Source organism: Aptenodytes patagonicus, chromosome 9, assembly GCF_965638725.1.
Source record: "Aptenodytes patagonicus chromosome 9, bAptPat1.pri.cur, whole genome shotgun sequence".
Lineage (NCBI taxonomy): Eukaryota > Metazoa > Chordata > Aves > Sphenisciformes > Spheniscidae > Aptenodytes > Aptenodytes patagonicus.
The window spans coordinates 9,342,421-9,360,177 of NC_134957.1; the positions used below are offsets into that span (position 1 = coordinate 9,342,421).

Below are 17,757 nucleotides of genomic sequence, written 5' to 3' on the forward strand. Positions count from 1 at the left end.
TTGATTTAAAAGTTATGCAAATGACTTCAGCAAGCAAGGGCCCAACAAACTACTTCAAAGCATCAAGATCCAGCCCGAAAAACATGACAAGATCAAATCTTTGTCATTTCTCAAGTGTCTTTACAAACCTCTGCATATACAGTATAAATTACTTCACCTCCTGTACCTCGATAGTTTCGTATAATATTAGCATGCCTTTTTTTTAGTGGGACCGCTGTAGTCTGTCAGACAATGTACACCGGAGCAATTTCAAGAATTTAAAAGTATCTAAATGGTATATAATTTGTCTTTTTGGAGCTGGCTGTTGTGTTACGTCTGTAGAATGCAACAAGGTCCCATGGTCTACCATAACAAACAAAATAAAAAAATAATAGTGCTATTGTTCCTGCTCCCCTTCTCCCAACTCGGACCATCTTTCAGGTTTTGGGTTGAGAATCCCCACAACACTGCGTCCAGGGAAAATATTAAATGCAGAGTAATGTCGTGCTGGAAAGAAATACTAATTAATTCATGTTATGATTCATGCCACAGAAATGAGTTTATTCACTTATTGAAAGTTAGGTTAGGTCCAGGTACATTTGTATCTTCAGAATCAGGGCTTTTAATGAAAAAAAAAAAAAAAAAGTTTCTCATGTTTCCCGACATCCCATTAAAATCGTTGTCCTTTGACATCAATTAGAGCCAGCTAAAAAAAAAAAAAAATCATCCTTAATTGCTTTTCAGAAATAGACATTATAGCGTACACCGTTGCAGCCAGATTCGATTACCTTTTACAAGAAACAAGGATGCTGGGAACGCCATAAAACTCCAGCCCTGCTGACTATGGATGCGGGGCTCTGCCGACAGCCGGGGGAGCCGCATTTCACAGCGGAGGCTCTTCCTTGGGCTGCAGGGAAAACCGACGCAAAACCCATAGACAGGTCTAAATTTCGCCAAAGTGCCAAAGTGCTGAAGCTGGACGTTCAGCTGGGGCTGGTTTTGGACTGACAGCAGTTGGATGCTCAGCGCTCCATCCCTGCCTCCATGTAAGAGCGAGTGTAATCATGCACCTATGCTGACAATTATAGCTACAAAAACGATCTAGTCTTCAAAACTTGTGTATGTTTCATTACAAGGACCATCACCAATTTTCTCAAAGGCCTTCTCCAAATTTGTCTTACTCCAGGGACTTCATAATGTCTCTGCCGACCAGGTAGAAGAGGAGTCCGGAAAGCAAAACCAGGGGCACCCCCGCTGCGGCGAACATGAACGACCACCCGTAATACACGTGCACGGGTACATCGTCCATGCACTTCTCGCTTCTCTCCAGAAGGATGTACTTCCGAAAATCAGCGGCAAACTCCTTCCACATCACAAAGAGAAATACGAGCAGGAGAAATAAGCCTCCTGGAAAGAGAGACAAAGATGATTTATTCTCTGCTTACAACCAGCATATGAAACACAGAAATAAAATTGAGAAAAGATCACAACACATTTCCATTTATTCTTGCAGGTCCTTTGCATCAAAGCTTAGCGTTGCAGAATTATTATTCATGGCATTGCTCTGCAGGTTCCCGTGAAAGCCCAACCCACTCGCCATGGGAGAGACCCACACCACCGCGACCAGCTCCCGCCCAGCCGCAGGCACACTGACGCCTCGTGCTTTAGCCGCCGGTGCTACTGAGGGCTCCATTACAGCTGGATACGGCCATGGAGAAACCATCATGAACACGGCTGATGTTCGCAGCAGGGATCTGCATGAGGCTATCTCTGCATTCCTGTCCTAAAGGGGGGTTGTTTTGCCTTTTTTATTTTTAATTTGTCTGAGATGAGTGAGAAGGCGAGACTGAGACTTACTTTTTCCTTTTTTTATCTACCCTTCCAAGTAGTGTCAGATCCAATTTCCACCAGAAATGCAAAGATACGGGGATCAGTCCTGCTGATGGCAAGCGTTATCTGGCATCGAACCTGCTACACCCAGCACCGGCGCAAGCAGAGCCCACGCAGACACCGAGCGGCTGCTGCCGCTCGTGGCAGTTCCCCTTCACATCTTGTGTTACCCTTCCTTAAGCTGAGCTTTGCAACCAGGTATTAAAACACACGGCAAGGAGTATAGATGATCCTATTTTGCAGAGGAATAACACATAGTAGAGTGGAAAAGGCATGTAGCCATGAGATATTAATCTCAGATGGGCTACTAAATAACAGAATAATAAAAAGAATAATAAACAGCTCATACCACCAGGCTAGAAAGTCTTTTTATTGGCAAGTGAGACCTCCGTTGCCCTCCCCTGGAGCCAGACGGGAGGAGGGCTGAGGCCACACTCAAGCCTGAGCAGTGAGTGCAAGGTCAGCATCTCACGTAGAGAGGGTCCGCTCCCCTTGGAGCCTCCCGAGCCCTGCAGGATGCCTGTGACCCAAATAGCAGATCTCCCGTGAGACCTCGCGATCTCGTATTTCCAGATGCATACCCATCGAAGGTCAGCGTTTGCAGGAAGAGCTCGGTCACATCTGAAAAGCACGTGGCGAACAGGCACCTCCCGGACCTGGCACAGCCCCCGGCGGGTCTGGGGGCTTCGGTGCCTTAATAGGAACCTCCTTTCCCCATAACTCAAAGTGATGGTAGTCAGAGGCTGCAGGTCTAGCTCCCCCGTATGAAGCAGATGACAAAAACTAGAGTGGCCCTAATATTATTTACTGTGTTGCATTAAAGAATATATATAGTGCATTTTAAAGTCCACATATATTAAAACTAAATAGTGACGGTGTGATGACAGATCTGAAAGCACTTCAGTAATATCTGATCTTGCTACTTCACAGCTAGAAGCTTGCTATTTTTAAATGATGCGGTATAACATCTAGATGTATGCACATAGACACATATATGAAAGAAATACATCACAGATTATAATATTTTTATAGTAGAACTGAACAGTTTGAAATTAATTTAGTTGACAAGTTACCACACAGTTCTGTGGATGTGTTGTGGCTTCTGCTGGATTTAATTTTTCCCCTTGCAATTTTTAAATCAAAGGTAGCTTGTACGATATTTAATTATTCTTCCTGGCAGCTTATACACTACAAAATCCAACTCCCATGCTAAGCAAAAGAAGCGGGTAAAGCTTGACATTGATGTATCTGCTTAGCGATGGTGGTTACTGAAACCTCGGTCAGAGAAAAGACGTCAGTGTTTAACTGTGTTTCTGCTTCTAATGGATATAAGCACATCTGCTGCTACAAACCTCCACTTCACATCTTGTAGCCAAAAATGAGACTTATCTGAAGGTACAGAGGGTTCAAAGTCCTCACTACGTGAGCCTCACTACGGACTAGTTCTATATAACTCTACGCTATATAGAAGTTGAAGCTATATAGAAGTTGAAGCTACCCATCCTAAGCTGTAATGTCTATTAAATTGCCTCCTATACATTAAGATTGAATCTTAATAATCAAAAATTGGTGTAACCGTACGAATAGGCTTTACATCACCACACGCTGTTATTTCAAGCCGTTCTCCCTTACATGGAAAAGTCCTTATGTTTGCTGGAGAGGCAGGCTAGGAGTTAAACAGCAGCTGTTGTAACATTTGCATGTTCATTGAGATTTTGATACCACTTGAAATTAAGTGCACAAATAAATATTTTACACTTAATATGATAGCTGTATGCTTAAAATACCAATTATTCTACTATAAGAAAACGATTGCATGTTTAAATAGTCACATGTCCTTTACAAAATACAATATATTGATAAGAAGGCAATTAAGTCTTTATTACTGATGTAATTTAAAATTAAATTAATTAGATAGCAACTGAACCTTGAAAAGTGCTCTTTTAAAGATCAATTTCTATTTCATTAACTTATAATACCTACCGTAAGAGACGCAAATAAAAACATAGCCCTGGCAGAACAGAGGACACGGGTGCGGTAGCGTACTTTTGAATTATCTTACTTTTCTTTAAATAACCAGGGGTTTTGCATTGAATTGTCCCAGGAAAATTTAGATGGTCTAAGCCTCATTTATTGAAGAAATCAGATTAAAACCTACCAGTTCTTACTGAGGAGGGTGTGGGGAAACCCCGTGAGCGGGTGGCACCTTCCCCAAACTCGCCAGGAGCTAAGGGTGGGGAAATGGTCCCTCCCCTCGCCCCCGGAGAAGCGCCAGGTCTCGGTATGGAAGGATTTATTATTAAACAGGTACTGGAGGTGATGGCACGGCCACGGCATCTAAATTAAGAACATTTTCACACACTGGGAAAATGAGAAGAAAATGTAAATTAAGCAGCTTTCTTCCCTGGAATAATTACAGCTGAGTGGCAAGGAGTCCTTGGGATTTACACCATCTCCTCGGCGAGAAAAGAAAATCAAAAGGGCAGGTGCAGCCGAAGAAGGACGGTGGAAGCGCAGAAAGGGCAGCTCACTGAAAACTGTTCAGGAAAAAAATGCTTACTTGGAACAATCACAAGTATTCATGAAACTGCCTAAAATTTGTCACGCTTTTAGACATTAGTAGACTCATCATAATGAGAATATCAGGATTTTTCACTCTCATATTACCAAAGTAAGCGTTTGGCATTTTTCTTTTAAAATGCTATTTTATTTTGGATTTTTCATCTTTTGAACAGGTCTCACTTTACCATCTCCTTTTTTGGGGCTTCTGGTCTCAGCCGCAGTGGAAAGACGTCTTTGTTCCCTGCCAGCCCCAAATGGCTTTTTATGTACAGAGACAGATTTCTTCCTGCCTTGGGCAGCAAACTGAAAAACTGAAAAAAATCTCGTTTTCTTCCCAAGAAATGAGCCCTGCATCAGCACACGTGCCTGAGACGCAGGACATGGGTTGGGTTTGGGTAAGCGTAAGCGAAGACCTCATCAAACCAGACCATCCCCATGCTCCTCTCAGCATCCCTGTGGTTTCTACCGGAAAATTAGCCAAGTGATCTCTTTCTTTCTCTCCCCTTCGCTCTTTGCCTCTGTTCATTAGGATGGTATGGAAAAAAATTAACTGTGAAACTCCGTCTTCAAGGAGTTGATGAGGTCAACGGCATCTTCTGGGGAGGGGCTAATTGCAAGAAAATTGAAGCGGGGTATTAAATCTTTCTCCTTCGTACACTGCTAACTGCAGGACAACGAACCCCGGCGCTCCATCTCCCTTTCCTGGGAGAGCTGCACCTTCGTTGTGAGTAAATTGGAGTCGGGCTTTTTCTTTCTCTCCCTTTATATCCTTGTGACACCTTTAGAGCTGCTAATTGTAGGACAGGTGAGTGAACTCAATCTTTAACTCTTATTCTGTGGAAGCTACTGAACTTTTGTGTAATCTGCTAATTACAAGAAAAATGAACTTTGACTCATTCGCCTTTCTCACTAGTTGCCTCTTGAGGATGTTAATAACAAGGAAATGGAGGGGTGATCTTCAGCTGCCTTTCCATAACTGTGAGTCTTTGCTGCATGTAGGGAGCCTGAGATTGCCAAAATGGAGATGCTTGATTTGGGAAGAGGAATCTGAGCACAAAATTCAGCATTTTTATTCATGGGACTGGCAAAGCAGCCTTTTTTTTTTTAATGCAGTCGGCTCACACTGAAGAAGAGGTTGGTCTGAGCACACGCCGTGCTCCTCTCGCAGGCCCACGACACGGCTCTGAAAGCGCAGGAGAGGCTTTGTGCTGCCTCTGCCTACTGGAAACGGCCCATGGCCGCAGAGATCCTGCGGCTGCGGGACAGTACAAGCATGCCCATGCGTGCCACACAAGTGGGGATGCTGGAGCAGCTGGAAGAAGCGTAGACTGTACATGGTTCATCATGTATTTGTGCTTTCCAGCGTAAGGCAAGCGGATAACAAGCTCCTCTTTAGGTTGCTTAACATTACCTGAGACATGCATCCTTATTGCTTGCTTTGAAAACTCACCGTACAGTCACGCTTTGCCCGTGCGTTCCCTCCAGAGCACTCTCCCCACCCCTGAGCAAGCCACCAGGTAGAGCCCTGGTCGTTTTTTCACTTAAGCCTACAGCTATGCAGCTGGTCCGGACGTATTAGGGCAGCGCTGCAAGCTCAGTAATTGCCCTAGGTCTGGATGAAGCATGTGCTCACTTCCAAGCTCGGTCTCTAAAATGCCCGAAGGAAATTAAAACCGAGGAGCACAAGTACAGGGAACCAAGGAGCACAAACAAAGTTGTCTCAGCAATTCAAACAGTTTCCAGAAGCTGCAGTGCAGCGTTCACCCAGCCCTCTCGGTGACATTGTAGTGATAATTAATCATATTGTCATCTGACTATTGAAACAAGGGGACAATTAGTCACCAGTCAGTAGCTGCCTCCCCCTTGCAAGCACTGAAGCTAAGTCTGAGATGGCAAATGTTAGGAGGAAAGCAGCACGCTGGCTATTTGCTCATGCAATTCGGGCGCTTTTGGGAACAGGCTGGCAAGGATAACTGCTCAGCTGGCGCGGTAGATGTGCAAATGCGAGAAGCAGCAAATGTCAGATGGGCTCCAGCTGTATTTCCCGAGTCGCCCAGCAGAAGAAATCGAGGGGGATGGCTCCGGTCCTTTGAAAGGGCTCTCAGAAGTGCCACCCACCGAGCACTACATTTGTTACGGTAGCTGGCAGACAGTCAGATTTGTCCTCTTGAAAGTACAGTAAATAAAAGGCATCTCGGAGAGGAAACCCAAAGGGATCTAATTGAGCGATAACAATCTTCACCCTTAGGCATTGAATTCCCCCAGCGATGGAGGGGCACACGCAACTCCTCGAGATCACGTCAGGCTGGTTAACCATAAATGTGCTTGGGAGCGTATTTTACCAATAATATCTTTGGAGCCTTTCGGTGGCAAATGTTGCATTGTTTTGCAATGATTAACCACGGCTCTGGTTTCGTCACCTCGGCGTGGGCTGCTACCAAAAGGGGCAGAGGGAGGTTATGGACAATAAAGTTGTATATAAAGGGTGCCCCGAGAGGCCGGGTCATCTTGCAGCCATGGTGCCCCATCTCACCATCCAACTGCCGGAACACGTTCCCTCTCTACAAATTGCCAGCGCTTTCACACTTCCTCAAGGAGACATCATTTCTGCGAGGGAGGTTAATTAACACTGACCCGCAGGCCATGATTAGAAGACAAGATGCGCTTTCTCCTGCGTCGTCTCTCCACATCCCGCTATCTAAAGGAGAGGGACAGCTAAGGAGTTGAAGCTGTGTTAAACCTATTGTTCCTACTGCTTAGCGCAATTATGCAAAATATTTTTAGAAGGGATAGCAAGAAAATAATCATGGAAGGATGCATCCCAAATCCATCAGGAAGCCAGCGTCAAGCAGGATCCAGAGGTCTGAGTTCAGGATACCCCCCCCAAAAAAGAGGATCAGCTGAAACTCTAAGCAAACTTTGCTGAAAATGCTGAAATACTATTGCATTCTCCTAGCTACAGTTTAGATTGAAAATATAGCAGGAAGCCTCTTCCAGCTGAACCCGTTCCTCCTAATGACAGTTAATAACAGTGATTGCTGTTCAGATTGAAACTGCATTAATACAAACTTCAATTTAAAACAGCGGCATCTTTGTCTAATGCCAAGAGGTTTATGTGATGCATAAGCAGCTCTTCTAAAAAGTGTCACATTCTATGCCCCAGCCTTTTAATCAAGAAGTAGTCAAATAAAGTGCAAAAACAATGAAAAATAAAAGAGGAATACGGTGATTCAATATTACTCGACGTCCTTTTCTGTGTGATATTTTCTTATCTGGCCAGCGTCAGAAGGTGACCAATCTCAGTTTTTCCATTTGGGCTGAAAGTTGAGTGTTTTGAAGAGGTAGAGCTTTAGCTGAGGTAGCCAGGGTGTCACATCTGAGAGGATTCAAATATTCGGCCCTAGTCTCGCAAGGAGAGATGACCAACGCACACACGTGTCAAGTGGCCAACACTACCCAGTAGAAGGCATTGGTACCTGACGGAGATCTGATAGCAAGACGTCTTGCATTCCCAAATGAAATCCGTGTGTGTAAAACCACATGAAATCTGCCTTTGGAAAAATTAAGCCTAACCAAGCATTTATTAAACTATATAAGAAAGAGATAAGCAGATACCCACAGGCTTGCTGCCCTCGCTTCAATAACTGAAGACCTAGAGGCAAATGGAAAATTGGACAAAATGCAAAGCGAATTAGCAGAGGCAGGTAGGGCCACATTGATTTAGTGCTTTCCAGATTTTTTAGACAAATAAATAGATGTCATCTAGCTTCATTTTAACAAGCAGCTCAGCTGGCATCACATGGTTAATTGTTAGTACATCTGGAGGAGATAGAAATTAGGAAAGGAGCTATAAAATGGATAAGGAGCTAAATAATGGGGGGAAAGGGTAAAAGGTAACGATGGGAGGGCATGGTGAGATTGGAAGGAGTTTAGGTGGAGTTCCTCCAGGGTCGGTGTTGGGACCTCTCTTGGTAAATCTTTCCATTGATGTTTTTGGTCCAAAAAAACTTGAGCACTCTCAAAGCCCAAACTGGGAGCAAAGACACTGGTTCATGTTTGATTCATGCCGCGTATGAGGAAGCAGGACCTGGTGCAAGATCCGTAATTAAATGCTGTTTTTACAGAGAAAGATCTGACTTCATTATGAAGTTCTTCACTTGGCATGGCTCAGCTGAGCTCCAGCCTTTAGCTGCTTGAGTTGCAAAAAGGCTTTTTTCTGAGTTTGAGTCACTGTTATAAATCAAGTATTTCTACTAGTTAAGCCAGCTACTCCTTCTCAAATACAAAAAAGGAAAAAGCCCAAGTGATAATTCAGTGGAATCATTTGTAATGGCAGTGGGAATAATGAGTAAATGCCTATTTTTAATTCATTTTCCTGCTGTGCCACCGCTTTATCTTTTCAGGTTTTATTAAGCCAGCCCTCCCATTTTGAATCGCCAGGTATGCCTTTCATTTCTCAGTGGGTTTCCAGCTCTACCAGATGCTAACAGCAGAGACAGGAGAGGCCCAAATGCAAAGACTGACTTAGGGGAACAGAGCGTGGCTGATTGCTGCCCAGGGTTAATGCTACTACGGACTTTACTAAAATAAAAGGCTCTGCTCCTCTGCATTGCATAGAAGAGTAGGGGGGAGAAAAAAAAAAGTATTTTTCCCAAACCCCAGCCTCCCTGGGGGTAGGACTAAGGACTATCTTGTTAAAGCTGGACTGGGCATAGAGGTTTATTTCCAGTGGGGGAAGGAGGAAATCATTTACTCCAAGTCAGTGCAGCTCCCATCAGAGCCCCCAGCTGCCTCCAGCAGCGCCTCATCCCCGGCTGCCTCCCCTTCCCCTGCACGCACGAAGCGGAGCGCGGCCGCTGCATTCCCGCCCCAGCCGTATCCCGTTACCGCAGCTTGGCAGCTTACCCGAGGCAAGGAGGAATCCACCTCCGACTTTGTAGGACCCGGGGCTGACGAAGGGCACGCTGCACACCAGCAGCAGCCCTCCCACCAGCCCGGCGGCGATGGCCAGCATGATGAACGCCGTCCAGAAGCCTCTGTACACTGCACGGTCAAAAAGAGTAAAGTCAGGGGAAAGGAGAGGAAAAACGGGTTTTGGAAGTCCATACTTAACAACAACTGCTTCAGCAACAGCAAAAGCAATAACCTGTAATGCTGCTTGTGTTAGGCAGAGCTGGAGCTCCCGCTTTGCTAACTCCCTGCTGCGGCATGGGTGCAATGCGCCTGGAACCAGCGCAAGTTCAGGTTGAATGTCATGCCCTACATAATGGGATTGGAATGAGTACAAGGGGTTGGAAGGGTTTGCCGGGGAAGCACACCACAAAAGGGGGTGAGAGTAAAGGACACCGTGCTTAGCTGTGCCTGTGGGGGATGGAAGAGCTTGGCAAGAAAGGAAAGAAAATAGCAAAATTTGGAGAGACGGAATCAGACCACATCTTTGTTCCGTTTTAATTAAAACTTACGGAAGGTGCCAGGTTTCTGGTTTAAAATAAAGGCGGGTTTTGTTAGCAGGACTGCAGGGAAAAATGGGAGCTCATGATTTCCCCCATGAATGGCCTTGCTTGACTCCAAGTAAGAGAACAGGGCAAGAGAACAGCTGCCTCTTCATCCACTGAATTTGGGGGTTTTGCTGTGACTTCATGCAACCACGCCAGCCAGAGCCGAGCAAGCTTGCGTCCACCACATCCCACGGGATGTGACGTAGCCCACTGATTTCAGTCCCCCAGTAGCCAAGTCTCTTCCAGTCACCGTCGTAAACCTTGGCCAAAGGTGGTGGTCTCCAGGCAGAGACCCTCTGATACCCTGCTCCCCATTCCCCTGATTTATCTGATGCCCTCGGACCACTGCATCTCGCTCTGCCTGTTGTTTTTCAGAAGCGCTAGTTAGAGAGATTTAAGCCGAGCACAAGCAAGTGGGTAATGCTGAAATGATACACACTTGAAAGAAAAATGATACAGAGAAGATGCATTTTACTCATTTGAAACCATTTTGTCAGGAGAGCCACTTAGGGAGAGATAAGTATCTTGAACTCTCCAAAACCACAGAATTCATTTTCACGTTTAACCTCCCGTCACCCATTTCTCTCAGGGAGCCTAAGAGGATGCAGATAAGGCAGAATTATCTCTGGAGCAGGTAATAGCTGGAGGACCCCTCTTCTTGGACGGCCTCCTGTTTTGTCATCATTTGCATATGAGGATGGACTGGTTTGAAATAAAATGAGTGTTAACGACAGAAGCGTCTGCTCTCTGCAGATGTCCGAATGCTTTGCAGCGGGGTTGGTGCAGCAGAGGAGCCCAATGCTCCTGCTGCCCTAAATGTGGGTGCTGAGACATCCTCGTCTCCCCGGGGATCATAGCGGGGTGGGTGCCGGGAGCCTCCAAGGCAGAGCCCCGCAGCACCCTGGGGTGCAGCCCCTGTGCAGATCCTCTCCCCGGAACCTTCCCGGGATCCGTCCCAACAGGCATTTCTGGGAGGCAGCTGAAGAGGGTTTCATAGCAAGGGCTGACAGGCAGGGACAGATGCCTCCAGGGCCCTTTATTTAGTACGGAAAAAATAGTGTGTTTATCAGCGAGATCATTCAGAAACTAGACGTCACGCCTGCCTCTCCTAAGCTGAAAAAATCCCACCGCTTAACCCGCATGTTTGCTGCACACAGCCTGCGATGGGCTCCTCCTTCTACCATCGACAGGTCCCTCGTATCCATTTTACACTGCGGCGTGTTCCCCGAGGCAGGAATCCTGCACAGCACAGCAAAAGAAACTAGCTGCTCTCCCTCACATGCTCCTACTGACAATTTTTTTTTTTTTTAATTAATTCCTCATTAAAAAAAATATAGAAATAAAAAAGGTACTGCTAAAGGCTAAGGAAAAGGTCAAGATGTTTGTTTGTGCAGTATGCCTGCCCCGGATCCCCGGAGGCAACGCAGAGTGATGCACACTATTTAAAGAAATCAATTCATTTCAAAAAAGATCATTGAATTAATTCTAGCTGCTGCCACCAATTTAGCAAATTAAAATTCCTAACAGCAGCTGACTCATTAAAGAACTCTGAAAATATAGAGAAACATAAATACAAAGGGAACCAGTTGAAAGGAGAGCTCTCCAACTGTGTCATATTCGGTGTATTAAAAATAAGCCAATCACTTACGCAGATCTTCTAACAATTTGGTCTTTAACTGATTTTCCAGTGCTTGTTTATTTTGTCTCGCAACAGATCAACACTAGAGCTCTCTCAGGAAGCCAGACTCTGGAAACGAGTCAGCGCTGGACTGCCACGAGCCTGCCGCCCAGGATAAATTATTTGTGTTGCTTCCCGCTAGGTCTGGATTTGGCCATGGGTCAGAAGCCCTTTGCCTCCAGCTCCTCCCAGCGAGCGAGGAGGTGGGAGAAGGAAGAGGATGGATTTAGCATCCTCCCTTGCTCATGGGAATAGGCACCGAGCACCCAGCAGGAGGGTGCACGGCTTATGGCCAGGCACGGCTGGCTCTGGAGGAGAGGAGACGTGGGAGGACATCTCGATGTGCTCACGGCTCGGGGCAGTCAACTAAGCAAGGCCATTTTGTAAAGGAGCGTTCCAAATGTCTTGGTCATGCTTGGCCACATGCATTTGCAATGGGAGAACCACAGCACTGACACACATCATAAATCTCTGCCCGGTTGCTTGGGAAAGGAGCTGCTGGGAGAGCAGGAAAGAAACCCACCTGCGGTCGTGTCGTAGGAAGGATGGGGGAAAGGTCCGAGAGCAATGGGCATGGGAAAGAGGTAGCCATGCATGCAGAACTTGGGGTGTGCTTGGCTGGCTGAAAAAGAACAACAACAACAAAAAAAACCGGTTTGCTTTTGTTTTCTGCAAGATCACAGTTACAGAATTCAGAGGGCAATGCCCTAGTCTGCAAAACCTACAAAACCCTCACCGAAGACAGAAGGCTGGGGAGTAGAGAAGGATAGTAAATCCTGGTTAGGAAGAAAAAAGAAGAAAAAAGAAGAAAAAAGAAGAAAAAAGAAGAAAAAAGAAGAAAAAAGAAGAAAAAAGAAGAAAAAAGAAGAAAAAAGAAGAAAAAAGAAGAAAAAAGAAGAAAAAAGAAGAAAAAAGAAGAAAAAAGACGACAAAGACTGATGAGAGAGGGGAGGCATAACAGGATCTGAGACTGCTACCCATACATCTTCTCATCTTCATAACCTGAGTCTGAGGTGGACACAAATCATAAAAGATGGGCCAGCTGAAATTACTGTAAATATTCCCATTGCTGTTTTCCTCCAGAAAACGTGTCAGGCCGCCTGGAAGGTGCAAAGGTGTTTGGGTAGCAGAACAAGCTACCTTACAAGACCTCCAGTTTGTGAGAAGGGAAAACACAATTAGAATGGAAGTGCCCCATCAATATTAATACCACTGAGGCTTATCGTGATTAATGGTAATAGAATGAATGTTAAATGAATTAATTAATGGTTGGCCACTTATTTAAATATGTTCCCCAGCTCAAAGGAACACTTTATAATAGGTGGACATTAGTTCATGCTAAATTGACTATGGAATACCTATTGAATTAATTATTACATCCATGAGAGCAGCAAATTAATTTGCCATGATCAATCCTATTATAATAAATACCTAAAGAAGTAACACAAATTTGCCAGTTATCAGAAAGAGTCATTTTACTTCAGGTAACATTATATTATATCATGTATTTCCATATAATGTAATTAGATGGCAAACTCCCTCTCTCAAGCCTGTCCTTTTTTATAAAAAAATTTCTGTGTGAGAAATCTCACGTTGTTCAGTTGAACAGCGGCAGTAACTGTTCCTGCAAGATTTTACGGGCAACACAAGCCAGGGAGCGGGGGACAGCAAAGTCGTCTGAAAGTTTAATCTCTGCACAGCAAATTTATTGTGGGAACCTGCATTATTTGCAGCCAAATGCCCTACGAGGCGATCACGCTGCTCCACAGGCACATAAACATCTTTGAGCAGACCGAAGCGCCAGCGAGCGCAGGGTCAAGGCTTTTGCAGTGTTCAATACCTTTGCAGAACTTATTTAAAATCTCTCTTTTTTTTTTTTTATCCCCAATACGTCTCTGGGGTCGGGGCCTCCCAGGGAAAGGCTGTCCTCTAATTACCCACTGCGCACTACTAACGCAGGCGAGCTGGTTGCTGGCTCGGCTGCCGGCGGCGCTGGTGCCAGGCGCGTTGTGGGGTGGTCTCACTCCTTTGCTCTTTCTGGTGGGAGCACCTGGTTCACTGGGCCAAGACCCCACGCTTCACTGCACGTGGGCCACCAGTCAGCACCAACTGGTGTCTCAGAACAGGTTTCACCTTCTCCTTCAATTTTTTTTTTGAAGAGTGAACGCGCTTGCAGAAAACAAAGTATTTTGCATCCCTCTCTGTTTATTCACACGTGTAATTTCAATGACCTTAAAAAGCAAAACAGGCAAGATCTTAAAATAAAGGTCTTGTGTGCTTAAGAGCATAAACGCATGTGGTTACAGCTCTCCGTGGCCCACCACTGCCCACTGCTAGAGGACCTGAGCACCCAGGGAGACCACGCACGTGTGTGTCCAGCCTTTCCCGTGCTGAAATCAGTGGGAGGTGGGAACACTCCGATGGCTGAAAACGCTAACAGAAGAGCAATGCCAAGGGCCAGGAAAGGCATGGGCTCAAATTTAGCAGACCTTAGCTGCACACAAACATCAAGAGATATGGGGGGAGAGTTGGTCTTGCTGATGGAAGCCACCACTCCATAAGACTTTGTAGGTGATATATTAAATGGCATCAAGAGGTTCCTACATCTCTGTGAACAACCCTCTGAGAGCAAAATCCAAGTCAAAAAAAGAGCACAGAAAGGGTGAGCCAAGTTTGCTTTTGATAGAGAGACAATGAGAATGAAAAAAAAAAAAAAGAAATAAAAAAAGAGAGACAACTGTCTCTTCATCCCTGGGAGCCCTCGTTGTGCTTGTTTGCAATTCAAACTGTGAGCGAATGCTGTGAATGCAGTGCAGTGGCATCATACTCACTGTACCAGAAGGTCCAGATGGTCTCCAGGTGGCCCTTGCCAAAGAACCAGCACCGCCAGAAGAAGCCCTCGTGATGGAAAGTGAGGATCTCCTTCCTGACCTCTGTCGGCGTTTCAGCCTGTGGAGGAATGAAAGCCCAAGCTGATACAGGGATGATCACGGTGGAAAGCTGGAAAGTGTATTTTTTGCTTAGGCAGTTGTTGCTTTCATTTTTTGTTGAGGTTTTCATTTGTTGTTGTTTGAGTTGGTTTTGGAGGGTTTGAGGAACACAGAGGCAGCTGCTGTTCTTGCCTTTCTGTCAAATCAGAGCTACAAAATGTTCTGATAACAAATCATCCTGCAGACCTTCACAAAACAGTTTCTTCTTTCTCTAGTATCTTTAAACCACCGATTGCCAGAGCTGGGTGGGTATGCCGGGCAGCAGAGCATACTGGGTGTATTCTACTTCTTAAATACCTTCCTCAAGTAAGTTTTACTGCTGTTGTACCCAGTTGGAAGCAGGATGATTACCAGTAAGCAATTTTAGGGGTGACCCAATGCCACAGTTCAGATGTCCTTGCTACTCTGCAGGATCCATGTAAGGTCTGGCTTAACCCCAGAAGACAGCCCAACTCTAACACTCCCATTGAGCCCCTCCCAATCACCAGCCCAAAGGTTCTCTTCTTTCCCTCCCTCTGCTGAGCCCAGTAGAAGTTATACTAAACCTTTGTGAGACAGAAATCACTGTTTGCTCACACCAGTCTTCTCGTAGACCAGGATAGGGATGTTGACAATTTTTCCTTTTTTGGTGAGTCTACTTCAACCCCCAGACCAGACCTGCGAGCACAAGGTTTAGGTCTTTCCAGAAGGAAGGGTATTGCAAAGTTGAGTCACGGTCTATTTACCAAAAAACTTATGAAAACTATAGCCAAAATAAATTTTGCCTTTCTCACATACAATTAGGTAAAGGAGACGTGACTGTTCTAAAATTACATTTTGTGGAGGATGGATAAACTCCATACAGGATTGGACCCTGTGAACTAGGGAAAGGAGACAGGACTCAACGAGGAGGTGTTAGAAGATACTTCCCTTGCCTCAAGGTTTTTATGCATCAAGTCATGACCGCTTCCAGAGCTCTGACCTGATTCTCCTTTTACTTTCAGGATAAAAATACTATGACAATGGTAACATGCAGCCCTCAAACTTCATCAGCTGGATGGCTGTTGACTTAGTGCATCTACGGCACATTTAATCGCTGTTTGGCAGATACTCGAGACCATCCTTATCTGTAAGGGACAGGATTTGCCAGTTTAAGAAAGGGCAGAGAAGGGAAAAACACAGCCTGTTGTACACAACTAGTAACTGAAATAGAAATAATAGAAACAGCGTCTGAAATAGAAATAAAATAGCTCAGAAGAAAGCGTAAGAGCAGTTCCTATTTCTGCCTGGCGCTTTTGAAGTCGTTCTGCCTTAGTGACAGGCACAATAACACTTGGCCAAGAGCGTATCTGAAATGTTTGAGATGCTTATTCATGTCATGCAGTGCAACGTCTCTAGTCTCTCCACTTTAAAAGACAACAGCACAAACAAAAATCTGAAACAATTAACATCGTCATTTCCCAAGTGCACAAAAACTGAGCGGCACTCCTCCGTCCGTGACTCTCTGCCATTTCCAGGGCTTTACTGCGCTGCTTTAGACAGTAAAGACAGTGTCTTCTGCCAGGCAGTTTTTCTATCGTAATTTTTTTTTTTTTTCCCACAAAGTCATTTGGAAACATGACTCAAGCAAACAGTGTCCTACATTCGATTATGGGATTCTGAAATGAAAGAAAATATTTCTTGCTGGCATCATGATGCTTACCAAGTGTGACTCACCACACCAGAAAAAAATCAAACCTAATTGGATTGAACTTTGAAGTAACAAAAAGTCTGCACACAACAAGGATCTTCCTGTCATTTTGTAATTGAAACCACACATCGATCAGCGCAAAAACATTTTTGAAGAGTGGGTGGCTCAGGGAACTGATCTGGTTGTTATTTCATTGAAGAGTTAGACAATAGCAAGTGCAGCTAAAATCAAACTTTCGGAAGGATCTATAAACAAGTGATACCAGCAGTTAGCACTAAAATACCAAACTGTCCTTTGAAAATTACATTTCCTGCTAACTAAAATCCTATGTAAGTCTTAATTTTAAAATATATAGGCCTCCTCTTGTTAGATGTGCAGGAATTCTTGTCTACTCTGTTCTGCATCTGATGTTCGCTTTTGTTTTCTGTCTCTGCTGTAGTCATATCGCTTCAGATGTAAATGATTGCCAAGTCCTACACCTTAAAATATGAACTATTTTTAAATTAAGAAACTCCAGAGGAAGAAATCTTTTAATGACAAATATCAGGAGATATCTTCTGTCTTTAGAGGCAAATGCTGTCAACAAGTAAAGCTCTTACATTTTTGCCTTTCATTCCCTAATGTTGATATCTGCCAGATTACAGAGGTGCTGTCTTAATGTTTCCTAGACGCACTTTACTTCAGTCAAAATGCTAGATACTATGGAAATGCTGGTTTGGATTTTAAAGTTAGCTCAGGCTGACATTTTACATTAGCAGGTCACTTTCAATGAGCGTAAATATTATCACAGATTCAAAACTTTAAAAATTTAAAATTTTAAATTATTTAAATTAGTCAATTCTTCTGAAGTAAGACAAGATTTCAGAGTTTACCTCCCCGGTCTGCAGAGTGCTATTCCTACGCTCGAAGACGCCACAGGTCTCCGTAGCTAGAAGCCAGTAATCCGTCCCGAAAGCGATGAGAAAGAGCAACACCCCGGTGCCGCCGAGGATCCCAGCTGCGAGGGCGGCTACTCCAGCCTTCATGGGGCAGCAGGTAGGCAGCAGAATTGGAAATCAGAAAAGAAGAAAAACACTGAAGTTTCCAGGGTCGCTGGAAGAGGGGGATGAGAGAAGTGTTATTTTTGGACACGGATAATAATCTTCTCCCGGCTGGTGTGAGTTTCAGTGGGTGGTGGGAACAGGACTAATAAAAGCAGATGACCTGGCGTAACCAAACAGCTGTGGCATTAAGGAACATGACAAATAGCTATTGAGACAGAGCAGGAAGATTTCCAAATAAACACACGGCTGTTCATTTCAGAAGAGTGGTGCAGAGAGCCCTTAGCCTCGGCCGGTCAGGCAGCATCTGTAGGTCACGAGTGGTTACGATGCAGAACTGCCCAGGACACTGGAGAGTTTTTAAAACCCCGTTTGCGCATGAGATTAGCGGAGAGGCTGTGCATGGCTTGAGCAGATCTGAACTCGAAGATCTTTACCATGTCACGGAGTC

General features: G+C 44.9%; 1 protein-coding gene across 3 annotated transcripts; it reads right to left on the reverse strand.

Annotated features, from left to right (window-relative positions):
• Nucleotides 1-513: 513 nt before the first annotated feature.
• On the reverse strand, nucleotides 514-17,435 carry LOC143164444 (transmembrane protein 182-like). 3 transcript variants are annotated; one of them, XM_076347057.1, is made up of 5 exons: nucleotides 17,139-17,418; nucleotides 14,439-14,556; nucleotides 12,131-12,229; nucleotides 9,337-9,474; nucleotides 514-1,386 (listed from the first exon to the last, which is right to left on the reverse strand). In XM_076347057.1, the coding sequence occupies exons 1-5, from the start codon at nucleotides 17,289-17,291 to the stop codon at nucleotides 1,157-1,159; spliced, it is 738 nt and encodes a 245-aa protein (XP_076203172.1). In that variant the 5' UTR covers nucleotides 17,292-17,418; the 3' UTR covers nucleotides 514-1,156. The 3 variants fall into 3 exon arrangements, with proteins under 3 accessions (XP_076203172.1, XP_076203175.1, XP_076203173.1); XM_076347060.1 differs by lacking the exon at nucleotides 514-1,386 and adding an exon at nucleotides 1,708-2,490 and having other exon boundaries at nucleotides 17,139-17,428; XM_076347058.1 differs by lacking the exon at nucleotides 514-1,386 and adding an exon at nucleotides 2,518-4,406 and having other exon boundaries at nucleotides 17,139-17,435.
• Between the last annotated feature and the right edge of the window lie 322 nt (nucleotides 17,436-17,757).